The sequence below is a fragment of the Cavia porcellus genome, unplaced genomic scaffold (genome assembly GCF_034190915.1).
Source record: "Cavia porcellus strain 051 isolate PalLab524CR breed Dunkin Hartley unplaced genomic scaffold, mCavPor4.1 scaffold_31, whole genome shotgun sequence".
Taxonomy (NCBI): Eukaryota; Metazoa; Chordata; class Mammalia; order Rodentia; family Caviidae; genus Cavia; species Cavia porcellus.
The window spans coordinates 21,259,493-21,274,514 of NW_026947514.1; the positions used below are offsets into that span (position 1 = coordinate 21,259,493).

Consider the following 15,022-nt stretch of genomic DNA (forward strand, 5'->3'; position numbering starts at 1 on the left):
GCACAGACTTGTGGGTTTTGGCCTTGAATTATTGTACTGAGACTTTTGGGCCACAGGGCAGTCTCTGGCAAAATGGCCTGTCTGATCACATTTAAAGCATTTGCCATTATTTGTTTTCCTCCTTGCTTGTGTGAGAGGAAAATTTCTTTTACAGCTGTAGCCATAGCTAAGCCTTGATGGTAAGCGGGGCCTATGTCAGCACACAAGCGAATATAGCCCGAAAGGTCCTCTTTTTTTCTATAGGGTTTGATAGCAGCCTGGCAGGCAGGAAGAGCATTTTCATAAGCCAGTTGCCTAACAAGGCCAGTGTTATCTTCGGTGGTACCGAAGAGACACTCAGTTGCCTGTAAGAGGCGATCAACAAAATCAGAGAAGTGTTCCTCAGGTTTTTGTTTTATTTTTGTCAGGGAAGAAGCAGCTCCACCAGAGGGGAGCCTTTGCCATGCTCTGCTTGCTGCCAGGGTGATCTGAGCAAAAAGACCTGCCTCATATCGCATTTGGGCTTGTTGTATGGCATATCAGCCTGTTCCCATCAGCATGAGAAGGGTGTAATGATTTTTCCTGTTAGTATTGTCTTTAGCTAAAAGTTCACATTGATCTTGGAATTCTACCTTCCAGAGCAGATAGTTGCCCCCTGAAAGTGTAGCTCTGGCTAAATCTCTCCAATCATTAGGCATAATCCAGCCTTGGGTTAAGGAATCTAAGACCGCAAGGGTGAAGGCCGCCATGGGACCATATTGAGATACTGCTTTTTTAAATTCTTTTAGGGCAGATACTGGGAATGGTGCATGGGCCCTATTGGCTCTCAGTGCTAGGGCCGGTTGGTCTGTGTCTGTATCACTGCTATGTGAGTCAGAGTCATTTTCTTCCTCACTATTATCAGTTTCTATATCTTGTTTCTGTAGACGTGGTGGCTTGTCTTTTTTTATTTCCCCTTGTTGTGGTAGTGGCCTGTATTTTATCTCTTTCATGTTCCTGACTTGAGGATTGAGTCCCGCGTCTAGTTCACCTCCTTTGTCTCCCCCTTTCCCTAATTGATTTAATGTCGCCCTCTTGTGGACTGGCACTACCTTGGGTGGGTAGAGTTGTCTCCCCACCATTGTGTAAGTTATCGCCACTCGCGCCAGGTTGGGCAACTTCTGTTACAGGAAACAATAAGGGATGTGTTACTCTCAAGGCCTCTGTTTTGGGAGGGCAGGCAGTCTCTGTAACCGGGAACATCATTGTGGGCAGTCCACCTGGTGACCCTGAGATAGGCGCTATCTTAGGGAGTGGCAGGCCGGTGACGGCCGTCATTCTAGGGGGGTTTGCATGCAATGTTTGGAGCTCTAAGGAAAGCCTTTGTATCCTTAGTCAGTTGAACCTGCTGTTGTAAATCATGAAATTGTTCCTCTAATGAGAGAAGGGCAGAAGACGGGCCGGGCAGTCGCTGAAGACTGGGGAGTAGTTCTGCAGCAGCAGGAGCCATAACCCGGGGGGAATGGTATTGGGCTGCCTCTTCTGCTAATTGTGACCAATCAACTTTCTGGCCATTGGAAAGGTCAGGGTAAATAGGGCGGTATGGAGGAGGGACTGTGGCAGCGCCATTTTGAGGACCCTCGTGGTCTCCAGACAAAGGGAGTGTCGGCACATCACCATCTTGAACAGGCTCTGGTATCTCAAGGACAACAGAGCTGGGAGGGCTGGGTGCCTTAGATAAGACCGGTGGTGGCGGAGTACAATTGTGGGAGGCAGCTAACGCAGCCTCACCCTGGGCAAGCGTCTCTGCGACCTGGGGATCTGCGTGACATTGTGCCAGCAGCTCAGAGATTAAAGTCCAATATGAAAAAGCAGTTACAGGAATCTTTTTTGGACCAAAAACTTCATAATAGTCTTTAAGAGCATCTCCTACTCTATTGCACCTGTTTAAATTAATGGTACCCTCTAGGGGGAACCATGGACACAGTGAATGTATAAACTGAAAGTACTTTATTAGTTCCTTTGTCTTAACCTTAATCCCTCTAGTCTTGAGTGCCTCCCTGAGGCCAGTCACGAACAATTCGTGCGCACTGAGTGCTTGTCCCATGCTAATGCCGTTCACCTACCGTGATTCAGGCGAGACGTAAGGTAGCCGTCTGCACGGATCACAGGAACAAAGTCCTTGAATCAGTCATGCTGGCCAGCGCTTTACTCCTGTGAACGGTCCTGCGTTGTTATCCCTCGTGCCAGGTGGAGTCCCTTCGTGGTCGCCACTTGATCCGGCCCGCGGATCAATCCATGGGTCTCACCTGGAGAGGGGATCGGGGATGGGGGCAGGGCAAGAGAAAAGAGAGACTGAGACTTGGCGGGATTCCATTCAAGTCTTGTTTATTTTTAAAATGGCTACAACTTATATAGGGTGGAGGCGGGCCAAAGGCAGGAAGAAGGTTTAATCTGATAGGTCATCATCACATCCAGTTATATGAAATAAGCAGGAGAGGATTATGGGTAACATAGGCAGGCTGAAACAGGAAGTTTGCTTGTCATGTGCATTGCAGGCAAGGGGAGGATCATGGGAAATGTAGGCTGACACACAAAATGCCCTCAGGCAGGAGGGGCAGGGCAGCAGCAGCTATTCAAAGCTGCTCCCTACATGCCATACCTTCTGTGAACATTTTTGTATGAATCATTTATGATATTTCTTTTCATCTCTCTTAAACAAATATTTAAGAATGAAAATTGTGGTATATAGGGTAAAAATACAACTAAATTTACAAGAAATACTGCCAAACAATTTTACCATATAGATTTAGCTTTGTATTGCCTTACCAGTTGTATATGCAAGTTCTACTTACTTAATCTTTGTCAATATTTGATAGTCAAGGATTTTTAATTTTAGACATTCTAGTGGGAATAAGCAATATTTTAATGTGATTTCAACTTGCTTTTTCCTGATAGCTAATAATGTTAAATATCTATTGATATTTCTATTTGCAAATTTTCTTGAAAGGTATCTGTTCTATAGGTTTCATTTTAAATTTTTTTACTTTTATTATTGAGGGTTTTATACATGTACATGTAATAACCTATGTTTATATTATTTAATTCATCTTTCTTTTGCCTTATTCTACATATTTATATTTCTTGTAGTTTATTAATTTTTCATGTATTTTGGACACAAGTTCTCTCTGAAATATATATAAATATTTTCTCTGCACCTCATTCATTCATTTCCTCAGAGATTTTTTGTTGTTGTTGTTTGTTTGTTTGTTTTGTCTTTTTCATTTTTATCGGTACCAGGGATCAAACTTACGACTGCCTGCTTGCAAGGCAGGTGCTTATGCCGTTGAGCTAAATCCCCAGCCCCTTTCCTCAGAGATTTTAAAATAATTATTTTATACATATCCATCTAATTTCTAGCTAACCAATGAACTTCCTCTGAACAGACATTTAAATAAAACTGTTCTGATTGCACCTAGGATATAGCTCAGTGGTATAAGCACCTACCTGGCAAGCACAAGGTCTTGAGTTCAATCACTGATACCAAAAAAAGAAAAAAGAAAAAAAAAAGCTGTTTTAACTGATCATATTAACACTATATACAAACAGTCAATAAAATAATGCGTTTAATAAATTTCATCATTCCTCAGCAGGAAAAAGATTTCTAGACAAGCCAAATTGCCACTCTCAAAGACATCAAAAGGACCAATCTACTTGTCCCTTAAATTGGCCTAGAGTGCCTAAACTGTCAGTTCCACACACTGCTTCTGATGTCATTGCTGTTCTGACTCTCTGACCTCATCTTGCTAACCCTTCCTTACCTACTTATGCAACTACAGAGTTCCCTGCAGCTCATACAACACAGCTGATATACCCTTGCCTGTATACAAACTGCTCTCTATTCCTGGAAATTTCTTCATCCTTGTTATGGTTTGCATCTAGATGTCCACCTAAAGCCTCATGCAGTAATGGAGGTGGGCCCAAGCCAGCTATGAACTCAAACCTCTATAAACTGTGAGCTAAAAAACCTTTCCTCCTTTAACCTTGGGTGTTGGGTATTTTGTCTCCAGCAATGAGAGAATAATAACTAAGACAATCTTATATCATCATGTCTCATTCTTTGGTTACCTTTGCATAAATCTGAGCTTTACAGGGATGACTAACTGGCCTCCTTATTTTAGATTTTAAGTACTTTCCTCCAATACTCTTTTTCCTCTTCTCTCCTTTATTTCTCTTTCCTCCATAGCACTCTCATCTTCTAATATATTAAATGTATTGTTCACTTTGTTCTTGCTCTCTCCTATTTAACATTTAAGCACCACAGTTTTGTCTATTTTATTTACTGCTGGCTCCCCAGCATCAAAATCTAGGCATATGACACACAAATGCTAAAGAAGAAAAACAAACAGCAATCTCTTAACATTCAGAAGCTGCTCTTAGTCATGAGGCGACTACCTTAGTCTCACATAAAACTTAAAGCTAACAGGACACCAAGCAGAGACAGGTTACTCTGACATGAGAATGTGATGAGACACAGCAGGACCACTGAATAAATTTTTCTAAGCACAAAGAAAAGCAAGGTCCCTGTGCCACCACAAAATGCCGAACATCTCACAGATCAGAATGAATGGTTACTAATTCTTTGTCAATTATATCATTATCCCCATTCTAATTTCCCTTCCTTTAGACTTACTGATTTGTTTCTACCAAATAATAGACAAATAGTAGCACTTCTAATAGCATCCAACCTAGGGCAAACTTACCTTCCTTAGACCCTCTGCAAATCACCCAACCAAATTCTGAATTCTGTTATAGTTTCTTTCTGATGCCCTCTCCCTGATATACCCCAGGGCATGTGTTCTTCCACACAGCATTAAGTAATGAGGCCATTGTGTTCAACTACAGGTATATTCCTAGTGCTCTTTGCTGAAGGGCATTGACAGTCCTTAAAAACTATTTATGGAAGAGAAGAAAGGAGGGAGGGAAGGAAGGATTGCGTACTCTACAAATACTAAGTTCCTAATGTGATGTCCACTAGTTAAATTACTTACTCAAGTGTTAAGTATTGTAAATTTAATGGGAACTCCAAGGTATTTACCTCCATCTTATAAAGTTTGCCTAAGCAAATTACTACGAAAATTTAGTTTTAAGCTAAGTCTTTCTCCAGAACTAAGAGTTAGCAAATCTATAAAAAGATTGTACCCCCAAAATTCCCATCCAGTTACTCATAATATAAAAGTATCCTGGCTCTCCCTTTATCTGCCATGACTCAACACTGTTCAGAAAAAAGAAGTAAATTTCCTTTCAAGATGAAACTTCGTAAACAGGCTGAGGTCCTCTCCTTCCCTCCTCTCACTTTCTTTCCACTTTAGCTGAGTGGAAACTCTCCTCTGAATTCTGTGACCTACACTTTGAACTTTATGACCATTAATTGTAATCATAGCATGTAATATGGCTGTCCAAAGGTTATTTATTTTAATTACTTATTGTATGTTTGCTGTACACTAACCTGAGTGATGTGAATTATGAGAGATACAATGAGATGTAAAGCCATTATCCATTTACTCCAGAAACTCAGACTATAAGTGAATAGACACCCTCATATCTCACTATATAGAATGCAAGGATTTGTATTTTATTTGTGCATTAAAAAGAAATGACTTTAATTCACATTATCTATATCAAACAATACACTCTTTCCTAAACCCTAGGGGGGAAATACCCTGCCTCTCTCACCTTCAACCTGCCCTGGTCCATACCTTGATACAGAAGCTGGCAGCCTGTATGTATTACCAACTCAGACAGATCCCTAAGAACAGCAATGGAAAGAAATAGGTCCCTCCCCACCCTGAATTAGTGACAATCACTGTTCTCAGGAAAAGTCTCTGGGAGTTTTTTCACCAACCTTAAGTGGAAGCCTTAAGCAGGCTGGCTTCATGTGCTCAACTTTCAGGAGGGCTTCAACATTTGTTGCTTGCTTGATTTACCTCAACGAAACCAAGTCACATGAATGTTATCTGCATAAAATGCAGCATTACCTCCCTCCATCAGGGCCTATGCTGTGCTGGAATGGAGAGCTAACAGGTTTTCCACTATTTGCAAATCTTTGAGAATGACCTAAAACACTGCTGTGGACACAGGTAATAGAGCCAATGCAGCTGAGCAAATATTAAAGGCTACGGATTAATAAATAATAACAGTAACATTTTGTACCTGCAGGGTACATAATCTTAACTGGGTGGGTTGGCAAGGAACTTTCAAGAGTATATGCTCAGACTAGCTAAGGCCATGGAGAATTCACAATCTTTCTTTCTAGTTAAACATCACTTGGCGTAGCGGGCTAATCAAATAAACCTGATGTTCTTATACCATATTTTGAACCTGCTTTGGAGATTTGAAGTGTCAGCCAGGAAACAAGGGTCCGGTGAGGATTCTCAGAGGACATCAGTCACTTACTGCTAATTACAAAATCTCTAACAGTTGTAAGCTGTTTCTAACTAAAGAAATAAAACTGATTTCTATCCTTTAAAAGCAATCAATAAAAAATATCTGTAAACACTCCGCAATGCAGAAAGTGCTTTTTCCCCGAATGTCTCTTTTGAAAATTACAATAGGCAATAAGGTAGATCTGTCAGTGAACAATAATTAGCTAGGGCTTAATGGATAGCAATGTCAGTGCTCTATCATAGAATCATATCACTGCTTCCCGCCTTGCTAAATGTACAAACTGTCTAAAAGGCAAGATTGTAAATGTCGCGTAGATACAAAGAAATAAAAATTAATGAGGACAGGAGGAGTTGGAGAAGTCTTAGCCAAAAAGAAATTCAAGTGAACTTGGGAAGAATGCCAGGGCTGTGGCAAAGGAGTAAGAGTGGTTGGGAGAGGGCAGGGGAGACCATGGGCAGCAAGATTGTGCTACTGTGGAAATCTGTAAGCAGCTAAAAAGAAGTGGAATACAGTCTGGGTATCACCCAGCACAGGCCCTTATAGAAGACAAAGTTGAAAGAAGTTAAGCCTTAACTAAGTGGAGTACTTCCAATCTTACTAATCCCATAATTACTGCTTCTTGCCTGAAAGGGAACTGCTAACATGCATTTCTGTTTCGTAAGTAGAGGAAGTTCTAATATTATTTATCCTGTGAATATAAGGTCCCTGAAAACTCTTGGGTAAGCATTATAAAGGAGTGTTCAAGGCCAATTAATATGACCATGGTGTGCAATTTAGGTCAGAGTGAAAGAATGGCATCAGTGAATAGAACTAGTAGAATTCAGGTGCATCATTCAAGGAAGGGAAAAATGAAGGTTACAAAGCAAGAGGGTAAAATGGTAAATAATACAAGAAAAATTTAAGAAATAATTATATGGTTTGAATTCATAGGAACTGATGATTAATTAGCTTAAAAAGAAAGGGAAATAAACAAGATTTTACTTACTGATTTAAATTTAGAGAAACTTTGAGGAAACACTGTTAATGGCACAAATGGAGATAACAGCTAAGGTGGGTATAGTGCCAAAGAGAACTTTTTTAAAGATATTATCTCTGCTGGGGATTTAGCTCAGCAGCATAAGTGCCTGTCTGGCAAGCACAAGGTTGTTAGGTTCGACACGCATACCAAAGATATTATCTTTCTTTCATCTTCTGTGATGTAAATGAAAAACAGCAGTCAGGTGTTTGCCCTATTTTTTAAAAAAAAAAGTCTGTCTCTCAAAGAAAATGAAAGACAAATGCCAAAGGTGTCAAAACATCAAGTCCACAGAGACAAGGTGGGCCTTTCCTGAAGGAAGCTTGGCTGGGATCCAGATGTAACAGCTGATTGTGGGTGTACACTAGGGAAAACAGAATGACACAATTTGATGAAAGAAGTCATTACCTCGTCGCCCTGCGGGTATATGCCAGAACTGGTGCTTATCACAGAAAGCATCTCTGTTTCTCCAGTGCCATGGCTGTCACCTGTACCTCTACAAACACACACTAGCCTTCCAACTCTGGTCAAGGAAGAAGACAATAGTGCAATTGACAAGGCAAGAAGTATGAGGACAAGTGTTTGAAAGGGTTTTCTAAAACCCGTTGCCACATTTTCCAGATAATTACTATCTGATGACTTTAATTAAAAATGAACACCAACAGTGAGATCATTGAGACTGGATGCAATTTTTTTTAATCCTTTTGTTTTTGATGGGGAACAAAGGACAAGTAGTGCCAAAGGACAAGTAGTTGGTTGCACAAGTAGTTGGTTGCACATTACTGTTTCAGAGAAGTTATTTTAAAATATCTAAATATTTTAAGTCTAAGTTAAAATACTGGAAAATTTCAGGCAACCTTGCAGTTTCTTAGTGCTTACATCATTATATTCAATTCAAATTTGCTGAATAAAACAAGTAGGAAAAAATACTGAACATATTACTAGTTCTTAAGCTTACAATATTTGCTCTTTGATACTTATTTTGGCTCAAGAGCAAAACAAAAATGTCCTGTGAGTTCACAGCTTTCACTTGTAGTCCAGGTGTTGATTATATTCTCTTCATCTACACTCTCCTACAACTATAAAGCTTGCTTCACCATGCACTACGATTCCCAAAAGCAAATGCACAGTGAATTATATGAAGTGCATTGCGGGAATTGTAGTTCTTAGTGAGACTCCTTTCGCCCAGCCCTTGAATCGCGGTTCTGATTCAGGCGCTACCAATTATCAGGGGCCATGTCGGTGAGGTCGTGGTCCAACCGGAAAAGCGGGTGTGGGAACCTCGCACAATGATTGGCCCATTGTCAACATCGGGGTGGGACAAGGGAGTGGGCGGGACAACCACGACGATTGGGCGAGGAGCCCACGACGGCGGGCGAGGATTGGCTGCTCTCTGAATCAGGGAGGCCTGGGAAGGGGCGGAGAGAGGAAAGTGGAGCAGGAAGAGCGGCTGTAAGGCGGCGGCGGCGGCTGCGACAGACAGTTCCAGCGGGTGGCAGCTGGCCGCGAGAACAGGATGCAGGTCCGGGTCGGGCTGACGCTATTGCTGTGTGCGGTGCTACTGAGCTCGGGCTCGGCGTCCTCCGGTCAGTATCAGCCCCCACGGGCCGAAGGCCCCGAGCCGTCGCCCCCCGGCCTCCATCTGCCTACGGGGCGACCCGGGCTGGGGCTGTGCTCGCCCTTCACGCCGCGCTCTGGCCTGTCACTTGCCCTTTTCTTGGGCTTCTGCTGTCCTGGATCAGTGGGGCTGTTTGGTGAGCTGGAGGGGGAGGGGGAGAAGGGACAGCCCACCCCCGTCCACACCTCTCTCCCACGTTCCAAACTTTACGCGACTTCTTGGGGACGAGCTATGGACTACGTGGGCTTCACCCCACCAGCTGACTTAGACCTGCCACGACCCTTGACTCCGACTCGTGCTTCCTCGACCCTCGTACAAATTGTGTGCTGCTTCAGTTGTGAAGCTCTGGGTTTGGGGTTTGTAATCAGCACATCTGAAGCTGTCACTGTAGGCAGAGCAGGTCCCATCGAGGCTAAGATAAGTGGCTCCGTGGGTTTGCTTAACACCTGAGCTGCTCCTTGACTTAATTGTCTGTTTAGAAACAAAGACGTCTCCCGTTTTAAAAACTTCTTGAAAGAGAAGTGATCTCTTTCACACAGTTTCTGACTTGCCCGTGTGTGTTGACAGTGGCTTTAAGACTTACGAGAAAGACTACTTGGTTCTTACAAAGTAAATAACAAGCGTTCGCCTTTTTATGTAGATACAAAAAATTATATGCTTTTGAATTCATTTTTTGACTAGCTACTTTTTACTGTTTCTAAAATTTTTTTATGTTTTGGTTTGCTTACATCAGAAAACTTCTGTTCGAAGTGTTAATTTTAAAAATACTTAGTATTGCTAGCAGTGAATAAACAGTACAGTAAAGCTTTGAAATGCTAGCAGTGAATAAACAGTACAGTAAAGCTTTGAAATTTTAATCAGCTTCAGTTAACAAGACAGCTGTTCTGTAGCTTTAAATTTTGGGGAACAAGGCAGAGTATAAATGTCACTTTCTTTCAACAGAAAATTTCCCAGATGGTTATTTCAATTCCCAAATTATCTGTCCTAGTTGTAAATCAATGCCATAACGTCATCCTGCTTCTAAATTAAGAGGCCTAAACCAAATTTCTGTTTGCAATGTGGTTGGAGATAGCATTTGGAAAGCAAGAAGCATGTGCTAATTACTGCCAACATCACGCAGTGAGGTCCATTTCACTCCCTTTGTAGTGATAATTTTGTGTTTATAACCAAATCTTTAGAGACTGTTTAGTATATAACTCTTGAAGCACTTTTGACAATTGATCAGAAGAAGTGTGAAATGAAGCTGCTGACTGTAGTGGGTTAATTCGCTGGTGAATGGGGGAGGGGGAGAGAATGTCCCACCTGCCACAGAATTCTTCTTAAAGAGTTTGTTAAAAACTCAGTTTTAGGTCCAGAGTAGGTCAGGTATCTGTATATGAACAAGGTCTGTAAGTCGTTCTTCACATTAAAGTTTGAAAGCTACAATAACTAAGAACATATTGAACTGCCAACATATTTCATTGGAATTCAGTTGTAGAGTTTAAGTCTACAAATTTTCGTACGTCTTCCTTTGATGATTTCATAAACTTAAAACTCCATGTAAACAGATGATTCTTGAAGATCTACAGTTAGGTTTGTCAGGATGTTATAATACAAAGCTGTTCATGCCTAAGTTAAATCTTGTTGGTGTGTTGTTATAAGAAGAAGACCACGTTCAGGAAATATTTGCTCTGATTTGTATCATGGTGAAAGGTATCCCGAAGCATTTCCCTAGTAAGTGCAAAAACTTAGCCAGAGCTAAAAGAAGATAGATTTGCATGCTGAAAGATAATGAAGGTCAGTTGGTCTTTCTATTTTGTAAGTCATACAAGTGGATTCAACCATCTGACGATAGAAAATACTCAGAGGAAAAAATAGTTTGTGCTGATTATGTTTTTTTCTTGTTATTTCCTAAGCAGTACAAATAACAGCTACTTTCATAGCATTATATTGTATTAGGTATTACAAGTAATTAGGTTATATGTAAACTACTCAATTGTATAGCAGAAACTGGCATCCACCAGGTTTGGCAGCCTGGGGATGGAGGGTAGAGAATCCTAAAACCAGTCCTCTGACAACTATACTAAAGTTACCTGAAGTTCACAAGTGATATAAAGTTCTATAAATTAAATGCTTATGTTTTTCAGTTGAGTTTTTCATTCAGTACAGTTCTTATTTACACAGGATCCCAGTCTCATTTGAAAAATTTAAAGCTTTGCTTCTATGTAAAAATCAAATTTTTGTGGTAATTTTTTGTGTCAATGTTAATGGTTACCCAGGGCAAGTTGCATTTGTAACTGGGTAGAATATGTTTAACCAACAAAGAAGGTACTGATCCTGTTGCTGTGAGTAGCTGTTATCCAATACCCTGTATATCAGCAAGGTCTGTAAGTGGGACAGTTACATTAGAAATGTTTTTATCCTCTGTAAGTTTCAAGGAGATTAAAAAGATATTTCTCTTTTTTTAATAATGAAAAGGCAGTAATTTTTCTCACTTTAAAATATATGCTTTCTTAGGGTTGAGGATATAACTCAGTGGCAGAGCATGCACTACACCTGCAGGAACCCTGGGTCCATTCTCTACACCTAAATGAGACCAGTAAGAGCTTTATTGCTTTGGGCAGAAAGAAGTAAAGAGTTTATTTGTTTTCCTTTGTGCTAAACAGTATTCTGCTATTTAATAAGACCCATTACCAGGCATTTCAGGTAATAGTTACACTAATAATGTAAATTCAGAGAGTAGTTTTTAGCCTGCAGAGGATTGTAACTTCACCGTTTAAGTTGTTCCTTATATCATTGGGAACCAGCAGCACAGATGGCGTTATTCCTTTTTGACAGACTGAGAAAATGAAGGCTGAGCAAGTTTTCAATATTGAACTACAAGTGTTTGAATTAATCTGTGGGGAAGCCAGGTCTCAAACTCCGCTCCCCAGGCCTCAGATTTGAGTAACTTAACTTCAGTACTGCCATAGGGCCTGCATAGATCCTAAACAGAATGGCAGTACACAAGGCAGGATATCTCGTCCCTTTTCATCAAACTATTGACATAGTGTGTTTGAAAGTGAATCAGTCTGTGTAATTTAAATGACAGGTGGTAAAAATGCACTTGTCATAACTCTTTGTCCTTGAAAAAAGGTCCCTAGTGTGTTGTGGTTTTGTCACCTGCTGTAATACAAATAGAAATTGATGTTTTTCAAGGAAACTGTACAGTTAATAAAGTAGTATGGATAATTATATATTAGGTGTGATACCGATGAGTGAGAAGTCTGTAGTGAATCCCTTTGCATTCTTGTTGCTCAATGTCTGTGTTCTGATGAAAGCACTACTGTTTACTTTTTCTTTATGTATAACTTCAGTGTCTCTAATCTTTACCAAAATACTACATGTCTAAACTGCTTTGGTCATAAGCAACCCTTTAAAAAGTATTATGTGAATGTGCATGTCGGTCTGAAAGAGAAAAAAGCTTGTGCTTTAAGACTGCCATCTGGAGTAGGTTTTCCCAGTTTAGTAACTGAAAAAGAATGCTTGTTTTACCAGTAACCTTAGTACATACTCCTAGTTTGTTAAAGAAAAAAAGCATGATGCAATTCACATGAAATAATCCTGATGTCACAAATCACGCTTCCTGGAGTTCAGAAATACATTTGCCTCTCCTGTGCTTTACAGCTTATAGTGTTGCAAATATGATGTCTTTAAATTTATATATTTTCTGTGTTATTTTCCTGTTAGCTACCAGGTGTTGAAATACTAGATTTAGTGATTAGTGACTAGAGGCTCAGCTACTCCAAAGTTCAGTGTTTGGGGATCTGTCACATACAGCTGCACAGTTAAGAGTCTGCTCTTGCTGTATTAGCTAGTGAAAATTATGATTAGTGAGCTATATGTGAACAACTTTGCTGCATAATGAGATGAATTTTTCCTTTGTCCAAAATTTTCTGAAAAAGGAACTTGAACCATCTATTAGAACTTGAGTTTTGGGTAATATTTGTGCAGACATTACTGGACAGGATGAATACTATTGACAACATTACTTATATATTACAGTTACTATGGGGCCAACACATGAACTATTCTTCTCATACCAAAAAAAAAAAAAAAAAAAAACATGCTTTGAAGGTAGTCTAAAAGTATGTGAATATGAGCAGTAGCTTTAACTTAAATTTTCCTTAAATTGACACCTCCTTCATATATGGCAAAACTTCACTGATAGATTTTTCTCAGATATCAAACAATTTTGTGGAATCTGAGCATATTTTGTGCATGAGTTGATTGTATTTCTTGGTTTAATACTGTAATAACAAATTCCAAAACATACTTTTATTGTAAATAGCTCCAAGTTCTAAATAATAGTATATTATTTAGTATATAACCATACCTGTGCAAAGCAAGACAATGCTACCTTTTCCAGTAAAAATGAAAAAGTCTTACAGCATTTTATCTACTGGTTGATAGAGTTGACAGAGCAGGCAGAATTGAAACTTGCTCCTGTGTAAACTCAGGTAATTTTAAGAGCAAGAAGGAAACATGGAGATAATCTCAGTTTGTTTGGCTTTTTTTTTTTTTTTTAAGCTGGCAGTGAATACAAAGATCAAACATTTGTGACTGGATATTGAGTTGGTGGGTATGTTTATATAAAGAGCAGAAAAAATAATAAAAAGTCAGGATAGTAGTAATAGCCAGAAAATATGGAAAGGATAATAAAAGAAAAATTGCATAATGTAACAAAACCAAAGCAAACTGTATGAATTTGGATGAAGGATATAATTAGTAGCTAGCTAGATTCATCATTTAACATGAACTGTTCATCTCTCAATAAATAGCCTTCATATGAGTGAAAACATGATAGTATGATGCTACTCTTTACCTATATCTGGTTATCTCTTTAGTAAAGTAGGATACAAATCCTAAGTATAGTTGCCTGGTAAGTCAGCTGACAAATAGTAATAGTTACTATATTATATTAATTAATAGTAGTATTACATAGTAAAATGCTAATTAGCTATAAGATTAACTAATGTCACTCTAGATCCTGACCAAAAGAACAGAATAGATAGAAGCAGAAATATGAAATTAAAAGTTTATTTTTATGAACTTAGTAACTCATTGTCAGTAATAGACTAAGTGTATACAGAAAAGTTGGCTGAAATCCAAATGTCTTTAGTAGGGAGTAGGGGTAATTGGTCTTCCTATCTGGAGAAATTTTACCACCTGAACTCATTTTTTTCCACATAATCTTTTGTGTAAATAGTTGCTGAATACAACCAATTTTTAAGTTATCCTAGGCTTAGTATCTTATTTGTTGTTGTGCATATCAGATACCTTCTTTTAATAACATTTGTAATTTCCCAATAAAAAGATGACTAAACAATCTTAAAATTTCTTTGCAGATGAAGAAGACAACCAGGAAGAATCTTCAGATTCCAAGGTATGTATTAAAATTTGCAGTGGATGGTATTTGCTACCCAATTTAAAAGCAAAGAATATTAGATTATTAGAATATTAGGAATATTATTTCATAACCTTAGGGTATGAAATCTGCATCTTTTGAGTAACAATTAATTTTTTAAAAAAATGGTTATCAGTATTAGTTCTGATTCTTCTGGGGTAAAATAAAAACAAATCACTGACCTATAAGAGAAAATGGCAAGTATTCCCATTGGGAATGTTGGCTCATTCAGTGAGGGCCTGAGTTCAGTCTCCAACTTTTGAAGACTGCCATTTGTTTCTGTTACATAAATTTTCAAAAAGAATTCTAAGGATAAGTATAATGCACCTACTGGTTGAATGAATAAGGCTGATTGTGCCAGGAGATTGCTTAGTTACAAGCTATAATCTCTAGATTAGCAGGAATATAGATAAAGACAAGACATAATAACAGAGTTATCATATGGCTTGCATCACGTAGAGGGAGAAACTAACCCAGACACTGAGGATTAAGAAAGACTTCTGGTGAAAGTAACATCTGAGTTGAAATTCAAAGAGAGTTCAACAGGTGATAAAGATGT

At 39.2% G+C, this 15,022-nt stretch overlaps 1 protein-coding gene across 1 annotated transcript in view; it reads left to right on the forward strand.

The window, feature by feature from the left end:
- Positions 1-8,834: 8,834 nt before the first annotated feature.
- The window catches only part of Sel1l (SEL1L adaptor subunit of SYVN1 ubiquitin ligase), a 49,367-nt gene continuing 43,179 nt past the window's right edge, over positions 8,835-15,022 (forward strand). The window contains exons 1-2 of the mRNA XM_003472335.5: positions 8,835-9,006; positions 14,405-14,442. Of these exons, the coding sequence (XP_003472383.1) occupies positions 8,937-9,006; positions 14,405-14,442 (108 nt within the window). The 5' untranslated portion in view covers positions 8,835-8,936. The remainder of the gene's footprint in view (positions 9,007-14,404; positions 14,443-15,022) is intronic.